The 25,211-nt window shown below is 36.9% G+C and overlaps 1 protein-coding gene across 3 annotated transcripts in view; it reads right to left on the reverse strand.

Moving 5' to 3' along the window:
• Positions 1 to 729: 729 nt before the first annotated feature.
• Positions 730 to 25,211, reverse strand: part of LOC106072563 (uncharacterized) — an 87,365-nt gene continuing 62,883 nt past the window's right edge. For all 3 annotated transcript variants that reach the window (XM_056045732.1, XM_056045734.1, XM_056045733.1), the window contains 8 exons: positions 19,348 to 19,536; positions 17,752 to 17,969; positions 16,959 to 17,060; positions 12,413 to 12,668; positions 10,943 to 11,112; positions 8,977 to 9,124; positions 8,335 to 8,471; positions 730 to 8,157 (listed from right to left, as the gene is read on the reverse strand). In XM_056045732.1, the coding sequence (XP_055901707.1) occupies positions 5,344 to 8,157; positions 8,335 to 8,471; positions 8,977 to 9,124; positions 10,943 to 11,112; positions 12,413 to 12,668; positions 16,959 to 17,060; positions 17,752 to 17,969; positions 19,348 to 19,536 (4,034 nt within the window). In that variant the 3' untranslated portion in view covers positions 730 to 5,343. The remainder of the gene's footprint in view (positions 8,158 to 8,334; positions 8,472 to 8,976; positions 9,125 to 10,942; positions 11,113 to 12,412; positions 12,669 to 16,958; positions 17,061 to 17,751; positions 17,970 to 19,347; positions 19,537 to 25,211) is intronic.

Consider the following 25,211-nt stretch of genomic DNA (forward strand, 5'->3'; position numbering starts at 1 on the left):
GACATATAGAAGTATTTACTCAACTCAATGTCCACACATTTACATTACACCAGACATGTAAAAGTATTTACTCAACTCAATGCCCACACATTTACAATACACCAGACATGTAGAAGTATTTACTCAACTCAATGTCCACACATTTACAATACACCAGACATATAGAAGTATTTACTCAACTCAATGTCCACACATTTACAATACACCAGACATGTAGAAGTATTTACTCAACTCAATGTCCACACATTTACATTACACCAGACATGTAGAAGTATTTACTCAACTCAATGCCCACACATTTACAATACACCAGACATGTAGAAGTATTTACTCAACTCAATGTCCACACATTTACAATACACCAGACATATAGAAGTATTTACTCAACTCAATGTCCACACATTTACAATACACCAGACATGTAGAAGTATTTACTCAACTCAATGTCCACATATTTACAATACACCAGACATGTAGAAGTATTTACTCAATGTCCACATATTTACAATACACAAGACATGTAGAAGTATTTACTCAACTCAATGTCCGCACATTTACAATACACCAGACATATTGAAGTATTTACCATACACCACCAGACATGTAGAAGTATTTACTCAATGTCCACACATTTACAATACACCAGACATGTAGAAGTATTTACTCAACTCAATGTCCACACATTTACAATACACCAGACATATAGAAGTATTTACTCAACTCAATGTCCACATATTTATTACATCAGACTTTATTATCATTTGGTGGTTGTTTTCATAGACCAGAAACAAAACAGTTTGTAAAAAACAAAAACAACAGAAAATAAAACAAGTGCAGAGTTCAGGAGAGGACAACTGCATATATTTCTTGAACAAGCTCGGGGTAACAAAGAGAATAAATAAAAGAGCAGTAGAGTTGAGAATGCTGACAGCAACATGCACAAACAGCACAAATGTACACAGCTACTTGTCATGTTGCGGCTACACAGTTTTACCCACAATTCCATAGAACATTTGGTTAGGACCAATCAAATGAATCAATAAATAACTGAATGAGCTATTGTTGGTTTTTGCAGATGAAGTGTTAGAGCAAGTGTCAAGGAGGAGACAATCAGTTTGTATCAACCCACAATGTTCTACAGTCTAAGTCTATACTAACTGGGGTTAAGTCTCACTCCAATATGTACAATACATCTTCTTACAGTTCTACAATACAAGTTACCACTGGGATGTACAAGTTACTCCCACAGCTCGGATAATAATCCTTCACATAATTAACAATAGAAATTATGATTCACACAATGAATTATACTATTCAATCATGATATAAAACACGACCAATTAGTAAACCTTTTAGTTTTCAACGATAAGCCTCTCTTTTTGTTATTCCTTTATTTCAGCTCTAGAAAAGTTCTTTTTCAATACGGTTGCTGTAGTTCCAGGGGAGAGGTTCACCCATATCTTTGTGTTCATAAACTCTTTAGAGTGTGGAAGGTACAAAGAGGCAAGTGAAACAAGTTGAATTAAAAATAAATTATCATTAATGCTGTTATAAAATTATACATGACAAAATCCACATAAAATTGCCAATGGTGCAGAACTAAAAAACAGTTGGGAAGGAGTGTGTACACTAACTAATCAAAGGACCTTGAATAGTTTCTAGATGTGAACAATTGTGACTGAGTTACAGATCTTTAGTTGACAAAAAAAACAACAATAGTGTAAGTTTCATTAAAAAAAAAGATCAAATTTTTAAGACTAAAAAAGGAAAGTGTCTTTTTATCACAATAGTAAAGTTAGTCATCGTTATAATGCAGTCAAACATATTAATAATGAAAACATTCATATTTACAATGAGAACAATTATAATTATAGTGGAGTCAGACAAATGTTATCATATTTATACATAGTGAATATAGTCATAGTGAAACAATATTTGAATGAGGTCTTTGTCATAGTGAAGACATTTGGTTTGAACAAAACAAAGCCAAGTCATGAGCAGCAGCCACAGTGAGTGAAAAATTCAGAACAATAACAAAGAAGAGTTTTTGTTTCACATGTTTTGAATGTTCCTTTAGAATTGAAGAGTATTATGTCCTAGCACAAACCTCCTGCAGGATAGGGGGAAATGGCGACTGGAAGGGTGTTGAACCTGGGACCATCAAGGAGACAGTCTAGAGCACATACCTAATATCCAGGCAGCCATCAGACTAGAAATATATAAACAAGACTTGACTTATTGTTTACATTTTTTAACACTAGTTTACCTATCAAAATTGGTTATAAGCTGAATAGTAATGTAGGTGGGTTGGGGGGGGGGGAACACATTAATTGAGGAACAGGACCAAATTTCTGGAGAGTTTCCTCAAATATAGCCAGTCAATGAATGTGAAAGGTTTGAAAGGCAATCTCTCCAGTGCCAGTCTAAACAAATGCTTCCTTGTCATATTTGGATGCAAGAGTTCATATGTCTTATTTCCATGACAACATAAAAGGGAAGAAAACAAACATTTCTAGGACTGAGCAGAAGATCCAAAACTGCCAAATTTTAATTGGTTTCATTATTTTTTAAATTATTTCTAAACTAAATGATAATAAGGTTGTGAAGAATACATTATGAACTATGCAATGTTCTAAGACAATATGGGTTGATTATTGACATTTATACAAGTCAGGATGCTATTAAAAAAAAAAGGAGAAATGTTTGTACATGAAGTCAGTAAGTTAATTGTTATATCAACTCAAATATTTGCAGTTCTTTCTTGACAGTAGTTTAGCAATCAATACTTAAAGCAACTATTATTATTGTTTGTTTTATTATGTTCATTTTTATTGAGTTTTGCTGAGATCTTTGAAACTTGAGCATCATAGTAAAAGCAGTAAACAGTGGACTCTCAGTCCAGCCCTTATGTTAGTTACTGGTTCAATGATCTTCACTTAGAAATCTTTTGTTCCAACATTTAGAAGTAAAAGTGTCAAGCAGGTAGAAACAGATGGCAAGGAGTTGGGTAGCTGGCATGTTTGGTAAGAGGAGGAATGTATGGGGGGGGGGGGGGGGGGGGGGAGACACATAACTAGCACATCAGAAACGTGCAGATGTTAGAACTAAACAAAATCCTTTCAGTGACAGGGGGGGCATGGTGGCTGAGCACTTGGTGTCTGAGCTGAGGGAAGGACTTAGAGTTTCAAGACATTCCTGGGTCAAACAAACTGTAATGGGTACCTGATGTGAGTTGGGGGAAGTAAAGGAAGTTGGTCAATGTGCTGTCCAACCCTCGTAAACTGTTGGCCATAGAAACAGATGAACTTTACATCATCTTCCCTATCGACCACAAGCTTTGAAAGGGGGAATTAATAAACTGAGTGAAACTTTCCACTAATATAACCATCAGCAGTAAGTCACTAATGTGAGACTGCTCTGCAATAGGAAGTGTGTTCTCACCTTCTGACAGACACATAAATAATAGACAAAGCATAAGTAGCTTCTGGGTGAACAAATAATCAGTGACAAAATGTGGCATTACAAAATACCACACACAACATAGTCAATTTGTTCTTTATAGAAGAAAAATGATCAGGCAATCAATATTTCTTAGACTAAAAAAAAAAGGACACAGCCCAGTCATGATTCAATCAATAACAGACTTAAATATGTGACTAGTTTGTTGTTTGTTTAGGACATTTCTTCACATCCCAGTAGGAGGGCAGGGGGTTCAAACTCAGAACTATTAGCCAGAGTGCAGTCCAGACCAGGCAGTCACAAATTGACACTTTTGTGAAATGAAAACTACATCTAAAAATTAACTGACTGTTAAAACAAACCTTATGAATATTTAAAAAAATGTGTTAGGCCAATGATAATCATTTAACAAGATATACTGTGCAGGTAATGTGAAGAGTAGAGTATTTCAAGAGAAATGAAGTCTTAAAACTGCCTAATTTATATACACATTGTCCTTCTAGAAACTCTACTTACTGTTTGTCTTATTTACACAATACAAACACATAAGTGCTACAGAAATGAACTTAGAAAACAATTTTCTACCCTACAATGAAAAATTGTCCAGTAGATAGGATTAAAACAAAGAAACAAAGATTCTAAAAATCTGTGTATATTTTTAAAGTAAATAATTGGTGTAGAGACATTAAAAAAAATACAGCCAAATGACACTCACTTAGAACAAACATTGTCCCCTAAACATAACAGGAAAGTTTCAACTTGAAAGTCTAAGTCTAGCCATATGACAAATAAACATAGTGAAGTTGAAGAACATATCAACTGTTCAAATGTTTTTATAACAAATTCTGCAGAAAATGTAAAACAAAGAATAGCAACAAAAATCATAGCCTTAAGACTAGTTTGTGGTTTACAAAATTGATTCTCAGAACTTGACATTGAAGAAGATCAAAGTTGCACAAAAAACTTCTGTGAGAATCAAAAGCTTTTAACAAGTCCATATGAAAATGTGTTTTGAAAACTTTAGGGGAAAACATGGTCACTGATTGTGTAAGAGGTTATGTTGAAAATGATGGATGGGATGGTATGACTCAATGGACACACTAGATGCCCACACATTTAATAATCAATCATTCAAAAATTGTTAAAAATTAGTCTTGTTACCTAAGATCACAGCCACACTCAGATGAGTGATTCTCTAGCACTAGGACATTTGTTTCCTTATCCACACATGCTGACACACACACACAATGTGAAAGTGATGTCATTTCATCCATAACAGCAACCAACCAATTAGCCAGCTAAAAGCATGAGTAGACAAAGCAATTAGCCAGCTAACAGCACATGAGTACACAATACAATTAGCCGGCTAACAACAATAAAATATTATGGAATACTTGTCATGAGTTCAAACAAATTGCAACAAAATTTAACATTCAAACCCCAGCACAAAAAACACAAATGTTGCCAATGTTACATGACCATTGTGTTGTGATACAATCCCAAACATACTTGCCCTTACAAAACACACCTTTCATTAACATGACATTTGATATAATGACAATATTGGGGTAATATCCAAACAATTAAATTAACAGTGCATACAGAACCCACACAGAAAATTTAGGATTTTTTTTTCTTTAGAAAGACAATTTGATTGTGTATAGTATCAATAAGTACAATGTTGCAAGGTCTAGGCTTGTTGCCATGACAGCATAGTTATCAACAACTACATGAAACAAAACTGTTCTCCAGTACAAGTCCATCAACTAGATGTTGCTAATACTTCCTGTTCAGAGAAGTAAAAAGTGAGCTGGTGGTTTCACTGTGTTACACAGAATCACTGTCTCTTTTAAGAGGTTAAAATCCTAACATCTGAATAGGATTTTACAAAACAAGGTTTGAATCGCTCTGAATCATTTTGTTATAGTCTTTGAAACCTGAGCCTACTTGAAATGAATCACTGCCTAATGCTGTAATGTTTCTCTGCTCACATGTTTCTGGAGTCTGGTCGGTTAGGACTCCAATTAGAGATTCCGCTCCTAAACTTTGACTCATAAGGCGATCATCATACAAAGAAAGACGGCCTTTTTTAAAAGAGACTGGGGTTTTGATCCGGCGCCTAATTTTTTCACTGGAATCTGAATGACTATGTACAATAAGATTTTTCTTATCATCGGACACTACTGCGTTAACATGACCATTGCAGGTATCCCAAGCTGTTCCTTCTTTAAAGCCATTACTACCAGCAGTAGGCAATGTGCTGCGTAGTGAGCCAACAGCCACATTCTGTGAAGAATTTATCAACCGCTGCTTATCCACATCAGCAGACAGAAAAGGCAGACAACTCTTGTTTAATGTAATGTTCGGCACTACTACAGGCAAGGTCCCATTCTCTCCCAATTTACTTGGGCCACTGCTGGATGGTTTTGTGGCCACAGGGGCCATGATGACAGAGCAGCCAGCAGGAATGGGCACAGCAGTATCCTTTTTGATGTGATTGTAATTGTGACCTTTTAAAGACAAGGACTTTGGCCTTGGCCTGTGATTTCCATTTGTTTCATCACAAATTTTGCCAATGTCCTGAAAGTCATTTAAACTGCTGTGCTGGTGCCTGTCTAGGTCTGTCACACTCTGGGACTGGGATAACTTGGCTAATGGTGAGTGTTTTCTCAACTCATTTCTCTCAATATCTCTTCCAGTTTTCTCCTGTGGCTGTGACACAGTGGACAATGTTTTTTTACATGCTACCTGGTCTGGCAGTGCTGAATGAGGGCTTCTTGAAAGACTTTTATCACAGATAGGCACAACGGACATGATAGCATTGCCTCCCTTGGTGTCTGGCAAGTTATTGTCTTGGCTAAATTTACCCTGTGGAATTTGACTAGATGCAGTTCCTGGCAAATTGCTGAATATGTTTTTCTTTCTTGGCATTTTAGCAGCACTTACTTGGGAAACATTAATGTTGATAGGAGATATTGTTCTATTCTGTGGGGAGTGCACAGCTAAACCTGTCTCTACACTGTTAAGGGAATCCAAGAAAATTTTTGACAAGTTGGCAGCGTCATGCTGTGATGCAGGTGGGTAAGCCAGGTCTGAATAGTGTGGATGAGAACTAGATCTATGGTCTGATGATGTGAGACTAGAGGTAGATGAGCGTTTAGCAGAGGTGTCTGATTGCCCATCAGGCGCACAAGTTGAGGGGAGTGCCACAGAAAGCATGGAACCATAGTCTCTATTTGATGACAAGTTCTGTAAGGAAAGTACTGTCTCTTGGTCCCTGGAATCATTGGACACTGAGCTTGTGTTGCCTTTAGGGAAAAGGGACGGAGACGGGAGGTCATCATTTGCAAGGACTCCAAGCCTCATGGCGTTGGTGGCAAACAGCCTGGCCTGTGCTTCAGACGTGATGTTAGAATGCAATGGATAAGTGAGGGTGTCATTGCAGGTCCTAGTCACAGCTATTCCATTGACCATCTCTACTTGAATATTTAGTGACCCTGGTGCTACACTGCTGTTTGTACCACCCAGACATCCGTTGGGGACATAATTGCCAGAAGATTTAAGGGAACAGGGGGTCTCTACCTCACCACTGCCCAGGTTATATTTTTTCTTGTTCTTCCCACCAAACATAAGTTTGGAAAACTTGTGACCTAATCCCATTGGCTGGATCAGCTTACTCAGTTTCTGCTTCAATGACTTTGAATGTAGCCCCTCCTCTGTGTTTCTCTGATTAATACTAGGGTCTTCCCCATGGAGGCGCAAATAAAAGCTTCTGTTGCTGCTAATGTTAGACAGCTTAGGCCGCGTCAAGCTAGGGGCAGCAGATACTAGAGCAGCACCATCATTGTGAACCTGGTTTTGTAAGTAAGGGATCGGGTTATTTCTATGCTGACTCAGAACATCGTTTTGAACGAGAGATGAAGATTCAACTGTGTCTACGCCATCAAAACTATGTCCACCAGCGTTGTGGTTCAAGAGTGCACTCTGTGTGTCCAGGGAACCCCGCCTTTCTCTGGATGAACTAGTGGTGCCTGTGTCTTGGTCTCCAGGAGCCAGCAGCCGGTTACCAGAGACTGTGAGCTCCTCGTCACTTCGTTTATGAGTGTTGCGCTCAGCAGTTGGATTTCTGCCCTGATTGGGATGAGAGATGACAGCTTTGTTCATGGCCAGCATGACATTGTTAGCTTTTAATGGAACACTAGCAGCAACTGGAGCAGTCTCATCATGTGAGGGGGTTGCTGGGAGAATGGTATCCACTGTCGACTCTGATACACTCTGGTCTTGAAGCCAGGATCTAACACGACCATCTACCATCTCACTGCTGCCACTGGCACTAAGATGGCCAACATTAGTAATCAATGGTGCTGTGATGCCATCAGTGTATGTTTCTTCCTGCTCTCCTACCTGCAATGCAATGCCACTTGAAGTGACTGGTGCCTGACTATCTGAGCCCCGGTAAGCATTAGTTTCATTGTTTACATTCACATAGGGTGGCACTAAGTTGGGGTTATTCCCTGAATAAACTTCTGGAAGATTCATAGTGGCATTAAGTGTGGGTGTGACTCCTCTCTGTTTGTTCCCTTGGACCCACAATGCAGCCATATCTGACAAACGTTCTTGAACACATAAAGCAGTTAGCCTGGCTTCAGCATCAGTATCCCAGCAGTCTTCAATGGTTTCCTTCAATGAATGAACAGCCTGTCAAAAGAAATAAGTTCATAACCATTGGATATTTTAGTCTTTCATGAAACTATTTCAGAAATCAAGATTGCAATTGTAAAAGATTATCAAATGTAAAGAAAAATGTAACTCTTTAACAAATATTTGATTTGATAATTCAACTAATAAATTTGCAAAGTGCAAAAAGCAACCAACTGGATTTGAATGTTTCCAAACTTCAGGTAACTTAGGCCTTGTTTTGTACTTGACTACAAGGACTTGCATCTCTTCAAAGGTTGGGTGAATGCCAGCTTCTTGCTGGAATGGAAGATGGTACTCTGGTACAGGAGCACCTGTAATGATTGAAAGAAAAACACTAAGTTATTGAAAAACCAATCTTTGTTTAGTGACCTCCAAAACAAACAATCAGAATATCAAATCAACACAATTTTAATATTCTACTCATTGAAGAATGACCGAACTGTAGAATGAAACATGAGCTCTTACTAACTCATGGAACATTTCAGATGAGCATTGAATAATAGGAATGCTATGACCATAACAAAGATCAAAACTAACATTAATGATAAGAGAAGTGATGAAAACAAACTAGCTAATGAACTCAATGACATTTATGAAATGTGCATGGAAGCCACATATGCTTATATCCTTGAAAAACAATAATCAGAAGTCTGTAGATTTAAATTCAAGTATTATACAGTATTACTAGTAACAGTTTATATAGCAACATTAGACTTAAACAGTTTACATACAAGTCTTCAGATAGTTGTAAGTTGTGAATAATGCCACACATCTGTGCAGAGAGGATGATACTATGATGTAAAACATCAAACCAACCTTGATACAGATCAACACATCTTGAAGCTATCTCCCACAAGACTAGACCTAGAGCATAGACGTCAATCTGTTTCAAAGAGGCCTCACAGTCCCTGAGATTAACTGCTCCATCAAATACTTCTGGTGCCATGTACCTCAGTGTCCCCACCTGAGGTAGAAAAAGATTTGAACAGCTAGTTATCACTTAAATGTTGTTCTTCAATACTTTGAGATGTATATTTAAAGAATGCGGAGGAGGATTTAAAGCCTGTATGAGATGGGTTTATTGTGGCACTAAAACAATTGTAGAGATTTTTAGAGATTCAGAAAGGGATGGTGTGTAACTTATTGTAGCATAACTTATTGTTGTGTAACTTATTGTAGCATAACTTATTGTTGTGTAACTTATTGTAGCATAACTTATTGTTGTGTAACTTATTGTAGCATAACTTATTGTTGTGTAACTTATTGTAGCATAACTTATTGTTGTGTAACTTATTACTGCATAACTTATTGTTGTGTAACTTATTGTAGCATAACTTATTGTTGTGTAACTTATTACTGCATAACTTATATTCTAAATGATCAGGTAAAATACTTTCACATTTTTGGTTCAAACATTTATAAATCAATAAACCATGTAACAGTTTTATCAAAATATACACCATACACACAGTGGTCACATGCCCAGAATTATGCTGAAGTGAGTGATATGATGTTGGCCATGAGCTTTTAGATTACTTTACCACTGCAGGGTGACCTTAGCAAGATTGGATTTAAAAAAAAAACAATGAAACTACTGTTAATTATTTAACAACATGTTATCTCAGAATATTTTCTTTACAAGTCAATTTTTATATTTTTTAAGACCTAGTGATCTTAAGGGACAGCTGATGAAAAGCTTTTTCTGTGGTCCATTGCTGATGAATAGCTTGTTCATTTCTGTGGCCCATTGCTGATGAATAGCTTGTCATTTCTGTGGCCCATTGCTGATGAATAGCTTGTTCATTTCTGTGGTCCATTGCTGATGAATAGCTTGTTCATTTCTGTGGCCCATTGCTGATGAATAGCTTGTTCATTTCTGTGGTCCATTGCAGATGAATAGCTTGTTCATTTCTGTGGCCCATTGCTGATGAATAGCTTGTTCATTTCTGTGGTCCATTGCTGATGAATAGCTTGTCATTTCTGTGGCCCATTGCTGATGAATAGCTTGTCATTTCTGTGGTCCATTGCTGATGAATAGCTTGTTCATTTCTGTGGTCCATTGCTGATGAATAGCTTGTTCATTTCTGTGGCCCATTGCTGATGAATAGCTTGTCATTTCTGTGGCCCATTGCTGATGAATAGCTTGTTCATTTCTGTGGCCCATTGCTGATGAAAAGCTTGTTCATTTCTATGGTCCATTGCTGATTAAAAGCTTGTTATTTCTGTAATCCATTGCTGATGAATAGCTTGTTTATTTCTGTGGCCCATTGCTGATGAAAAGCTTGTTCATTTCTATGGTCCATTGCTGATTAAAAGCTTGTTATTTCTGTAATCCATTGCTGATGAATAGCTTGTTTATTTCTGTGGCCCATTGCTGATGAAAAGCTTGTTCATTTCTATGGTCCATTGCTGATTAAAAGCTTGTTATTTCTGTAATCCATTGCTGATGAAAAGCTTGGTCCTTTCTGTGGTCCATTGCTGATGAATAGCTTGTTAATTTCTGTTGTCCATTGCTGATAAGGCCACCAAAATTTCTTCACTTTCTTTCCCCCAACTTAAGCCAGACCTCTTCTCCAACTATTGTGTAGGATGGAAAATGTACCAAATAAAAAAAATCAGGACTTCAAACTCGAGATCCTGAATTGAGAACCTTAGCTCCTTTCAACTTCTAACATAGTAGGGTTCAAAGGTGACATTAAATATATACAACAGAAAAAGAATGATCTCAGACTAAGATTATTAAGAAACTGTTAACTAGTAAGAATGTCATCAGAAATCTTACATCAGCAAGTGATGCTTGTTCTGCATTCTCTGCCACACCATTTTTGATTATCTTGGACCCCATCATCCCCACAGCAAAACCAAAGTCTGCAAGGACACAGCTCAAGTCAGGTTTGACCAAAATGTTTCTGGTGTTCACATCTCTATGAGCCATGGCTGGTTTGAACAGGTCTGGGATAAAAGAATATGAGTTTTAATTTTCAAGCAACACAATTATTACTATTACTAACTCTTTATCAACTGGTTATACATTCAAACATACACAATTTCAATCTAGAATCATCTTTTCATATCAGATATATATATAAAGTACCATACCTTTCAAAGGTGAAATCTATTATTTACTACTCTCATTGAAATATATATAGGGTTACCTGAGTATAATGCAGGGTTACCTGAGTATATGTACAGATATGTATATTTCACTGAGTCTATGTTAGGTTAACAGACATTTGCAAGCCCAAAGGAGGACAGAAAGAAGGGCAAAAAGAATACAAAAAAAGCTTCTCCAAAAAAAAATAGGCTTACAATTTGATTGATAAAACACTTCAGTAAATCATGGGCTGTAAAACTAGTAAAATATTAAGTATAATTTTTAGCATACAAAGAGCATTTTCTTCAATTTGTGTTTGTAATGTATGTGTTTAGAAGCCTCTGAATAGTCAATTTAGAGTCTACTTCTCTATTTTCTCCACTGCGCCACTTCTGTGTCTTAATCAGCAAAAATGCTTTATCAAAAGAAAAATGAACAGAACTTGAGGAGTTTTAAATAGCATATTTCACATGAACAGATCTTGAGGAGTTTTGAATTGCATGTTTCACATCTTGAGAAGTTTTGAATTGCATGTTTCACATGAACAGATCTTGAAGAGTTTTAAATAGCATATTTCACATGAACAGATCTTGAGGAGTTTTGAATTGCATGTTTTACATGAACAGATCTTGAGGAGTTTTGAATTGCATGTTTCACATGAACAGATCTTGAGGAGTTTTGAATTGCATGTTTCACATGAACAGATCTTGAGGAGTTTTAAATAGCATATTTCACATGAACAGATCTTGAGGAGTTTTGAATTGCATGTTTCACATGAACAGATCTTGAAGAGATTTAAATAGCATGTTTCACATGAACAGCCATGAATGTATAGAAGCACTAGAAAATATGTCACTTTCTGTCCTGCAAATGGTTTTAAAATTCATCACTCATCAAACAACTTAACAAGTTACATCAATGCTCAATTTCAGTATGCCTGACAAAACATAATGTATAAGTGTTTTTGTTGCTTTAAACCATATGATATGAAGACTTGAATTCCAGTGTTGGACAGTATGCTGCATGTGCAGCTAACAAAATAGTAAAAACTGGACATTTTCCCATTTCAAGCCAATGGCTCATAAAAGAAGATGTGACCTCCTGATGTCTGGTAACCTGAAGTATATGTAAGCATGCATAATTTAATGATGTACTCACCCCCTTTCTGGATGTCTGTGTGAATATGAGCCAGGCCTCTGGCTACCCCTTGACACATGTGACACAATGTGTACCAGTCTACTGTGTTGTGCTTCAGGTAGCTTGTCAATGTGCCAAGAGAAATGTACTCTGTGACTATCAGGTACTGCATGACATGTAGAGTTGCCTCCTCCTGCTCCTTGGCACCATAGAACTTCACCACATTATCATGGTCCATAAAAGGTTGGTAGTATGCTGTTCTTTCATTATAGTAATACTGAAAAATACATTTATTTCAAGTTATGGTAAAATAATGAAGCAGGTCAAATGTGGGTCAGTTTATTTTGTGGTTAAGACAAAGAAAGGTAACCTGGTATTGATACCCTAAATCACCTATGAGGATAATAGTGATCTTATTATTAGTATTTAAAATGAGTGCTTCTGTGGATACTAACAAAACAAGGTGTGTGTGTCTGTATGCATATCTTTATCATCAAAACAGAGAAGTGGCAGAAGCTAAACTTCCACTCAGTCTTTTGTTCATGCAATGTTTAGCATCAAAACAGAGAAGTGGCAGAAGCTAAACTTCCACTCAGTCTTTTGTTCATGCAATGTTTAGCATCAAAACAGAGAAAATGCAGAAGCTAAACTTTCATTCAGTCTTTTGTTCCAGTCATTCCAAATGAAGTGCTAGCAGAATAAAACTAAAAGAGATTTGTCAGCTAAATGAGTTTCAAAAAGAGTTTAGGGTTAGGGTAAATGAGTAAATCAGAGATAGACTTAGAAGTGTGCAGGGCCCTCGACGTGTGTCATATCAGGGCAAAGAATATTTGTACAGTGGGCTGTGACAAGAGATCATCTTTATCCTAGAGCCCCAGCCCCTTAAGGTGCGGTGCCTGGGGCAGTTGCCTCACTCATCACCCCCTAATGCCACCTCTGATCATTTCACACATCCCAACCCACAAACATTTTTTTTCCAAAAAGAATTTTTTTGTCTTTCAAATTTTTTAAATTATTTGCTGTTTGTCCTGATAAAACTGTGAGACAAAAAAACAATCCCCATCATTCAAGACTACACTCCTACATCAGCCTAGACCCACATAAACTAAAAAAATGGATTTGATTTTTAATCTTTAAAAAAAAAAGAATTTAGAGTAATTCAAACACTGCCCTAAAAGCAGCATTATATATTAAACTGCTAATAAGATTTGGTAGACCAGTCAAGTAAACAAATATTACTCCCATTATAATGAATGAACTGCTTCTGGCAGTTAAAAATATATGCTTAAAAAAGTATTTGTTTTAATTGAGTCTTTCCTTTCTTGTATCTTTCTCTTTCTTTCCTTCCTGTTTCTAGTCATAAATGTTAAATAAAAAGATAAGCTAAAAATTACATTCAGACTTAACAAAACAAAAACAATCCATCAGTAGAATACTTGGCCAGACATTTATAAAGCAAATGTTAAGAAAATGATACCAAAGTTATGTATCTTAAGTATGGTGCTATCCTAAAATACACTTACTTCAAGAAATCTAATACTGCCTTAGAGGAAATGACAAAGATAAACCTTCAAATTAAAAGATTTATCAGAAAGAAGACCTTCCTTTGTTTACCAAAGGGGCATGACTCAGTGAGTGAAGAGTGATAAAAAACAAAATATAAACAATTAGACATCCAGGTCAAGATGACCATGATAACACCCAAACTAGCAACAAAAACACTTTTTTTCCCCATTAGAAACATTACATATGCCAAGCCCAGTAGAACACATTGTGAAGACTAAGTTCAAATCTCACACATCAAACCTTTTGTGAAGAAAACGATTTCAAAAAGACCAACAGATTATAGTTCTATTTGAATAACCCAGGGGTTCCTAACAAGTTTATCGAAAGGCCTTTGGGATCGAAGGACGATTAGCAAGGGGTTGCTTAAGACCATCAAAACTATGGACTTATTTTGTCAATGCTAGCAAACTTGACATTGTCAATTTTAACTTTTTCCAAAATTATTATTTGAGGATAGATATTGCAGACCTATGAATATGAATGACTCAATACATCTTAATTGTAATAGCATAAATATTTGTAACAATTTAAATCAATTCAGGTAAATGCATAATGCAATGCTGAGCCATTGCTCAATCTTTGGTGACATCACTTGAAAACCGATTTCATTATACTTAGTAATATGCCAACATATAATAGTCCATTGTATGCTATTGAAGGTAATATTTTTATTAGGGAACCAAACATAAAAATTGATCTCTAACAAATGAAAGTGATGAAAAGAAAAAGCAGATTTTTTCAATGGTATTGTTTTACTTTATTAGTTTAAAAACACCAGTGCATAAATTGGAATGAAGTTCAATAAGCCGAATCTATGAAGCCAAAATAACTGCAACATAAATTTTGAAAGCAAACATCTGAGGATAGCCAGAATTTTAGAGGTCAGTTTAGTTATATAGATGGTGGCAATTTAAAAAACAAGTTTCTCTTTTGCAAACCTCTTGAAATGACTACAACAGCACATGATGTATATGAAAAAGTTCATTTTTTGGAAAAGTACACAAATTTTCTTTCAAAAATATAAAAATATAAGTGGTATCTGCACAGATGGTGCTCCAAATATGCTAGTTATGTTGGTCTGAATTTCAACAGAATAGTAAAGTCAAGTTCCCCTTTCAGACCTTGCAATCTATAGGGCAGATGATGTAAAGGTAATCTATTTCTGTGGCCCATGGTTAACAACCAACCACCTTTACTTTTCCCCAACTAATGTCAGGTGCCCGTTAGAGCTGGGAGGACTCGAGATCCCCAAAATTAAAAAAAAAGTCTGCACCAGCATTTGAGCCTGAAACCCTGGTTTGGAAGCCAAAAGCTTTACCACTCAGCCTTCTTGGTACAGAATAAGTCACCAAAAGACATTGGAATGACTGTCTGATGTATGTGTCAACAAATGTGAGATGTATGGGGCTGAGAGGCAAAAACCACTTGGCTACCTAAGAAGGAGGCTCCAGTAGGAATCCTGTGACAAGAAATTTCCTCCTACTTTTCAAATCTACCTGACATCATATTTGCCAGATGTCTATTCAGACTCAAGGATGACAAAGTTACAGAGACATCACAAAAAAAAAGAGTTTTATTGAACTTATTAATAGCAATGCAACCAAAAATGATTTCCTTTAATATCAGTTACACAAATCTGGATCAAGTATTTGAAGTCGAATCCCAATTAGCACCTTCTCCGCCCTTTTAGTTCAGCATGTTAGTAATAAAGTGTAAATACATAAATGAAAAAACCTAGTCGCATTGTGACCTGTCCATGACTGTCCTGAGAATTTCTGATTTGCTGAAACAGAAAAAAAGCTCAGACTGTGGAAACACTATTGTAGGGCCTATCATTAAAGATTACCCATATGTGATCATTATCTGTGCTATGTCATGCTTTTCAATTTCTCACATAAATATGCAAAATGAAAATAAAAAATAGAAACCTAAATAAGTGTAATTTAAAGACAAAATTTAATTTCTGTAATTTAATTGTAACTAGGACAACAATTTTAGAATAGAAAAAGAACAGGAACAGTTAATTATGCTAATGAATGAAAATAATTTTAAGTTTGCGGTTGCTGCAAAGTGGGAAATTGTTAAAATGGGTTGCTGAGCTAATAAGGTTGAGAACAGCTGGTATAACCATTGCTGTAATCAGTTTGTTATAAGTAAATATATACATGGTTTTGTAATATAATATATGTATAAAGCAAACAAATGAACACAACAAAAAGAAGATTAAAAAGCTTGAAAAATGTTGAAGTGTTTTCATAGGTCTGATGTTGTATTATGTCACTGGACTGTCAATTCAATTGTGTGAAAATAGAACAACCTAGAATGGAAACATACTCCCCCTCTCCCACTCCCAACTCCCACTGGCTACTTAAGAGATGGGATTGTCATGAGCACACCATGAATGAGAGAGCAACAGAAAAGTAAGAGAGCACAGGATGGAATGAAACTGTTATGGGTCACAAAGTCAGAGGAGGCTAGGGCTTTATGAGAATCCATGTCAATAATGTTAGTACACACAAATATACACAAAACAATACAGAAACTATTTCAAGAGAATTAAAACTAAACAGTTCTAATGTGTTTCAGAGACATCATTAATAGTATTGATAGTTTATCCAGGAAATGATGACTGTATTAGACATGTACCAGGGATGTTGAATGTATTAGACATGTACCAGGGATGTTGAATGAATTAGACATGTACCAGGGATGTTGATTGTATTAGACTTGTACCAGGGATGTTGAATGTATTAGACATGTACCAGGGATGTTGAATGTATTAGACATGTACCAGGGATGTTGATTGTATTAGACATGTACCAGGGATTTTGATTGTATTAGACATGTACCAGGGACGTTGATTGTATTAGACATGTACCAGGGAACGCTGAATTATCAGACATATTCCAGTGAATGATGAATGTATTAGACATGATCCAGGAAATGATAAGTCAACAATAGCTAAACGTCACCAACAAAACTAAAATGCAATGAAACGCACCTGTCTGTGGTGTGGTTGGTAGATCTTGATGGCCACCTCTTTATCCCCTAACCAGCCTCTCCTGACCTCACTGTATCGACCTTGGATGAGGACATCCTCTATCTGATAGAAGAAATTGTCAATGCTCACTATAGAAACAAGGAAAAGCTTTCAGCTTGTTTAAGGTCCTAGACAAATCAAACATGTCTTGGTTCATCTTGAGTTTGTTTTTTTTTAAATGAAAAGTGAGTCAAATAAATAAAATGTCATGTAAATTGTTTTATTCTATTAGAATGTATCTCTAAAATAACAATGAAATATAAAAAAAAACTTTTTTAAAAACATACTTCTATGGAGTGATTTGTATCAATTATTTTGAAGCAATCATGTCATTAATGTTTAACAGATCTAGACTAAAAATAATTAAATTTTGTGCGATTGGAAATATTTTTATGAATTTCTTTTTGTTTAGTGCAATTTTATGCTCATTTATAGCATGCTCTGTGCACTGTGGTCCAATCACTTTTGTTGACAGTTTGGGGAGCAATCCAAGTACTTATAAAAATATAAGGTTTTAATAGTCTATTGTTAGTTTAAAATATTTAGCAAACTTGTAAAAAAATATATAAGATTTGAATAGATTATTTAACACAATTAAGTAATTACTAACTAAATGGTTAATTTATTGATTGATTCATGTGTTGTCATCAAGTTTCAACTTGTTCAGAATAGGAAGTTTGAGAAATAATGTGTACTGGATTTCACACAGACAGAGTTAATATAAGTAAAAATAAATTTTTAAAAATCCATTAACCTTCAAGTCCTCAAGGTCAAACTGGGTCAATGCAGCTTCATGCTCACTTTCTACCCTTGTTACAGATGAGGAAGGGGGGCTGGTGGATTTGGGTGTCAGGTACACTCTATAGACCAAATAGGTGCAAGCAATGACTAGAGATACAGCCGCCACAGACACCAAAGCTACAACTATTGTCTTCATCTTGTAGCTAAGATCAGCAGGAACTGAAGAGGAAGCTACAAACATGAAATAAACATGGTGAGTTAAATTTAAAAAAAATGTAAATGTGTTCTAATGTTTACACAATTTTAGTGGGTTTTTTTTTAAAACATAAGGTTGACTGTCTCCTATCAGCCTCTCTGAATTCATCACCTCAAAGAAACATGTCAGCTTATAGGTCTCTAGAGCTCTGTAGATGTATTTTCATTTGAACTAACTTGTAAGAGAGAAGTGATTATGTGCTGCAATGCTGGGCATACCAGAGGCTCAAGCATCAGAGCAATGTTTTCTAGGAAATAGAATATCACTCACAGTTCTTTGCTTTGAAGCACAAACAAACATGACTAGAAATATTTTTGAGGATAAATAATGTTACAGAAACATGAGATACAAACTAGCCAAATCTTTTATCAAAAAGGACTTGATGCTAAAAAAAAATAATCTTATTTTCTAAGACTGTGCATGTCTAGAGTTGGCACTAATTCTGTAAACTGATTGCAAATCGATTTAATTTGATTGAAGCAGCAATTTTTTTTTTGTTTAATTCTCTTAAAAAATGAATACACTCTACTTAATATACATTTATAATACTTAATCTATAAATATTTGTGTTTGTGTATCCTGAGTTTTGACTACAAATTGTGATTAAAGAGTTGTCTTTTGAAAGTAATCTGCATCTTCAAAATTGGCTAAACTGCATGTTAAAGAGACATACTATATTTTAACTGACTTGCTTAAACTTCATGTTTAAGAGAAATACTATATTTTAACTGACTTGCTTAAACTTCATGTTTAAGAGAAATACTGTATTTTAACTGACTTGCTTAAACTTCATGTTTAAGAGAAATACTATATTTTAACTGACTTGCTTAAACTTCATGTTTAAGAGAAATACTATATTTTAACTGACTTGCTTAAACTTCATGTTTAAGAGAAATACTATATTTGAATTGAATGCAGAAAAATAAAAAAGGTTTGACAGTTTGGGAATGGGCATTTCTTCTCCATATGTGAAGCTACACCAGGCAACAGCTAACTAGCCAACTTACTTTTTAAGAAAAGAGATGAAATCAAGCTCAGGGTGTGGAGCCCTACAACTAACCAAATACAAGTTCCACTTACAATCAGATAGTGTGGTAGGATAAGCTGCCCCTGTGGTGTTGTCAGTCTCTAGAGTGCTGTCTACAACTAACCAAATACAAGTTCCACTTACAAGCAGATAGTGTGGTAGGATAAGCTGCCCCTGTGGTGTTGTCAGTCTCTAGAGTGCTGTCTACAACTAACCAAATACAAGTTCCACTTACCAGCAGATAGTGTGGTAGGATAAGCTTCCCCTGTGGTGTTGGCAGTCTCTAGAGTGCTGTCTACAACTAACCAAATACAAGTTCCACTTACCAGCAGATAATGTGGTAGGATAAGCTGCCCCTGTGGTGTTGGCAGTCTCTAGAGTACTGTTGTTAATGTAAAACTTGCTATTGCACATATCCCCAAAGCAGCAACAGAAGAAGCTGTGCTTTTTATCATTGGTGGCCATACAGGTGCTGGATGCACAGTTGTCCTGCCCTGCATTGAGCATCCAACAACCTGGAGAGACACAGAATGCTCTAGATACACAACTGAGTTTACAGTTAATGGTCACGTTACTAGTATGTTTCTCAAAATTTAACCTGTGACAGCCCCCCATCTCCAATTCACCACAAAATAAATTGTGTTTGCCCCCCCCCCCCCCTTTTTTTTCCTTCTTTTAACCACCAAGGTGATTTGGGAGTGCTTCCCCAAGAGTTATAAAAAGGTAACAAACAGTAAAGAAACATAAAGACATTTAATTGCATCATACTTTTCTGTTTTGTTTTACATATGTATATATATACATAAATGATTTCCTACATTCTGAGCAGCAGGAATACATTCTCCTGGCGTCTAGAAAAGATGTAAGACAGTGAGGAGAAATTAGACTATTCTGTCATATAAGAAGAATCTTATTAGGAGAGACATACTCTTCTTTAAAAATAAAAACGTCTTGAGTCGGCCTTGTTGTGGTAACCATTCTAAAAAGATCCTACTTAAACATCAAACAAAATCTCTTTTAATTACAAACAAAAAAGCTGATAGCTGATTAATTTTCAAACATGGATTTATAACTATAATGAAAATACATTTTTGTCCTTTAAAAATTAATTGAAAAATGTGCATCCCCTTGTCAGAAAGTTAAGAGGAGTTTGAAGAACGCTTATATAGGGCAGGTTTCTATAAAACTGATCTATAGGTGATGCACAGAGTTTACAGATTCTACTACACTGATTGGACGTGGAACTGGATCTTCTAATGAATGTTTCTTTTCCAAGAACATAAGGTCAACAATAAGGATCAAATGTTTCTGGTCAGCATTAGTTTATGAGGATGTTATGTGGCTAAGACAATGTGCAATTTTTCAATTATGCCCAGCTACAAGACCAAGACAGACTCAATGCAAGCTAAAAAACAAAACAAAAAGCCCACCACACCCAATTCACAGAGTTCACAAGCTCTAACAGTATCATGGCACAATGTTCTTTTCATCTTATGCTGTGACCAAAAGTCGTTTCACAATGCAATTAATTAGAGTTATCTCTAACTCCCGTCTGCTACTGTGCTGGTCATTGACTCACGCGTTGCCCTGGAGGTCATCTTATGCTGTGGCCAATAGCTAGCTAGATGTTGATTGGAAACTGAGTGATACAATGCAGAGCACTTTGCTGAAAGCAGAATGTCATAGTCTAGTATGTCATAGAATCCTATATTTATATAGCATTCTGGGACTGACCTCGTGTTGGCTGCAGTTATAATGATTAAAGATTAGTGTGAAACCATTCTAAAAAAGAAAACAGCATTTCAGTGTTGAAAAACGTTTCGCGAGTCATTAAAAAATGAAGCAGTGCCCGAACATAACAAGTAGCCTAAACAAACGCAGGACGTTTCACAATGCAGGCTTCATTAATTAGAGTTATCTCCAACTCCCGCCTGCTACTGTGCTGGTCATTGACTCACCGCGTTGCCCTGGTGGGTCACTCATCATGCTGCTATCAGCACGGTTGCCGTAATGTTTACCAAACACAGAGAGGTGCCGGTAGTTGTGTCGCTGTAACATACCTAGAGACACCACTGTCTTTACACTGACTAATAGTTTTAAGAATGGTTGAAAAAGAAACCGGTTGGGGGGGGGGGTGTGCTCCTACTCAGTTTTTTTATAAAGTACCCGGCACACATGTGAGGTAGATAGTTCAGCTTCCGCTTGAAGTCTCTTTGCGACTTCAAAACGTATTTCACAACCAAACTTTGTCTCCTGTGTGTCACTACAGTGTGTCTTGTATTTCACAACGAAACTTTGTCTCCTGTGTGTCACTACAGTGTGTCTTGTATTTCACAACCAAACTTTGTCTCCTGTGTGTCACTACAGTGTGTCTTGTATTTCACAACCAAACTTTTGTCTCCTGTGTGTCACTACAGTGTGTCTTGTATTTCACAACCAAACTTTTGTCTCCTGTGTGTCACTACAGTGTGTCTTGTATTTCACAACCAAACTTTTGTCTCCTGTGTGTCACTACAGTGTGTCTTGTATTTCACAACCAAACTTTTGTCTCCTGTGTGTCACTACAGTGTGTCTTGTATTTCACAACGAAACTTTGTCTCCTGTGTGTCACTACAGTGTGTCTTGTATTTCACAACGAAACTTTGTCTCCTGTGTGTCACTACAGTGTGTCTTGTATTTCACAACCAAACTTTTGTCTCCTGTGTGTCACTACAGTGTGTCTTGTATTTCACAACCAAACTTTTGTCTCCTGTGTGTCACTACAGTGTGTCTTGTATTTCACAACGAAACTTTGTCTCCTGTGACGTTCTTGTTACCATCTTCTTGACTCTTGATGTAAGAATGGGGCGTACATTCATCATTCTACCGCTGTCATTGACATAAGCTAAATAGTCTAAAATGTCTCTTGACACAAACAATGAACTCACATAACAGACACACACACACACACAGGTTATTCTGTTAGAGACCATCTGGTAGTCTTTATGGCCATCTCTATTCAGTGGGATGTCCTATTGTTCTCAATGATACCCATTCAATCATAACTAGTTGATACACACTGTAACACACACACACACATAGAAACTTGTTTGCTCTTTGACAAATCTACAATAGATGATTTTGTTTTATTTTTGATTTGAGGCACATCGGCACAATTTAGGCCATGTCGTGCCTGCAGTCCCTTAAGGATCCCTCACTCTCTAAACAACAAGGGCCAGATTCTATACAGTCATATCATTAAAATAAAGGTCTATTCACAGTTAAAATAGTAAAGGTATTAAAAATTTTAATATTTGGTAAAAATCTAATGTAAATATATGTAAATAATGTAAATATATGTAGGTTGATGAACTGACTTGTTAGTCGAGCAAATAAAGAACGTTGGCGTCTCAGAGTTTGGCGACTACAACTTGTCAATAAATGACATTCAAAGATCAAAACTGGACACCATGGACGATGTGAACGCCCCATGCCTTGACCCCAGGAAATGTATAACCAGCTTACAAAGCATTCTGTGATAAACAAACGAACAAATTCAACTAGTGCTCACTTCAGGACAGGACCAGACAGGACCCGATTATCTGCTGTAGCGACGCAGATTTGACAAATCCACTATGGCGCTGCATTAATCAACATGTTTTTTCCTGTTTCTTTGTTTGTTGTTGTTTTAATATTTTCGCATGTTTATTTCTTGATTTTGTGCTTCCCTTTTGTGCTTCCCTTTCACTTTGAAGGTCAAAGGTTACATAACTTCCCTTTCACTTTTTCAAAGGTATAGATGTACTTGTAATTACTAGCACACACACACACTGGAGTCTAGTGGCTAGACATGTGAACATCTCTAGAGAAGCGTCTGATGCAAAGTGCAGTCTTCACACAGTTTCAAAACTTTGATTTCAAAAACTTCAATGACATACCACCTCAATCAGGATAGAACATGAAAATGAAAGCTTTATTTTTGGGCTTTTTTTTTTTTTTTGACAAAGACTTAAACAGATCTAGCACACAACACCTACAAGGGAGCTGACAAAGACTTAATCAGATCTAGCACACAACAGCTACAAGGGAGCTGACAAAGACTTAATCAGATCTAGCACACAACAGCTACAAGGGAGCTGACAAAGACTTAATCAAATCTAGCACACAACAGCTATAAGGGAGCTGACAAAGACTTAATCAGATCTAGCACACAACAGCTACAAGGGAGCTGACAAAGACTTAATCAGATCTAGCACACAACAGCTACAAGGGAGCTGACAAAGACCTAATCAAATCTAGCACACAACAGCTACAAGGGAGCTGACAAAGACCTAATCAAATCTAGCACACAACAGCTACAAGGGAGCTGACAAAGACCTAATCAAATCTAGCACACAACACCTACAAGGGAGCTGACAAAGACTTAATCAGATCTAGCACACAACACCTACAAGGGAGCTGACAAAGACCTAATCAGATCTAGCACACAACACCTACAAGGGAGCTGACAAAGACCTAATCAAATCTAGCACACAACAGCTATAAGGGAGCTGACAAAGACTTAATCAGATCTAGCACACAACACCTACAAGGGAGCTGACAAAGACTTAATCAAATCTAGCACACAACAGCTATAAGGGAGCTGACAAAGACTTAATCAGATCTAGCACACAACACCTACAAAGGAGCTGACAAAGACCTAATCAGATCTAGCACACAACAGCTACAAGGGAGCTGACAAAGACCTAATCAGATCTAGCACACAACACCTACAAGGGAGCTGACAAAGACTTAATCAGATCTAGCACACAACAGCTATAAGGGAGCTGACAAAGACTTAATCAAATCTAGCACACAACAGCTATAAGGGAGCTGACAAAGACCTAATCAGATCTAGCACACAATAGCTATAAGGGAGCTGACAAAGACTTAATCAGATCTAGCACACAACACCTACAAGGGAGCTGACAAAGACTTAATCAGATCTAGCACACAACACCTACAAGGGAGCTGACAAAGACTTAATCAGATCTAGCACACAACACCTACAAGGGAGCTGACAAAGACCTAATCAGATCTAGCACACAACACCTACAAGGGAGCTGACAAAGACTTAATCAGATCTAGCACACAACACCTACAAGGGAGCTGACAAAGACTTAATCAGATCTAGCACACAACAGCTACAAGGGAGCTGACAAAGACTTAATCAGATCTAGCACACAACAGCTACAAGGGAGCTGACAAAGACCTAATCAGATCTAGCACACAACAGCTACAAGGGAGCTGACAAAGACCTAATCAGATCTAGCACACAACACCTACAAGGGAGCTGACAAAGACTTAATCAGATCTAGCACACAACACCTACAAGGGAGCTGACAAAGACCTAATCAGATCTAGCACACAACAGCTACAAGGGAGCTGACAAAGACCTAATCAGATCTAGCACACAACACCTACAAGGGAGCTGACAAAGACCTAATCAGATCTAGCACACAACAGCTATAAGGGAGCTGACAAAGACTTAATCAAATCTAGCACACAACACCTACACGGGAGCTGACAAAGACTTAATCAGATCTAGCACACAACAGCTACAAGGGAGCTGACAAAGACCTAATCAGATCTAGCACACAACACCTACAAGGGAGCTGACAAAGACTTAATCAGATCTAGCACACAACAGCTACAAGGGAGCTGACAAAGACCTAATCAGATCTAGCACACAACAGCTATAAGGGAGCTGACAAAGACTTAATCAAATCTAGCACACAACACCTACAAGGGAGCTGACAAAGACTTAATCAGATCTAGCACACAACACCTACAAGGGAGCTGACAAAGACCTAATCAGATCTAGCACACAACACCTACAAGGGAGCTGACAAAGACTTAATCAGATCTAGCACACAACAGCTACAAGGGAGCTGACAAAGACCTAATCAGATCTAGCACACAACACCTACAAGGGAGCTGACAAAGACCTAATCAGATCTAGCACACAACAGCTATAAGGGAGCTGAAAAAGACTTAATCAAATCTAGCACACAACACCTACAAGGGAGCTGACAAAGACTTAATCAGATCTAGCACACAACACCTACAAGGGAGCTGACAAAGACTTAATCAGATCTAGCACACAACACCTACAAGGGAGCTGACAAAGACTTAATCAGATCTAGCACACAACAGCTACAAGGGAGCTGAC

This window comes from Biomphalaria glabrata, chromosome 11 (genome assembly GCF_947242115.1).
Source record: "Biomphalaria glabrata chromosome 11, xgBioGlab47.1, whole genome shotgun sequence".
NCBI classification, from domain to species: Eukaryota; Metazoa; Mollusca; class Gastropoda; family Planorbidae; genus Biomphalaria; species Biomphalaria glabrata.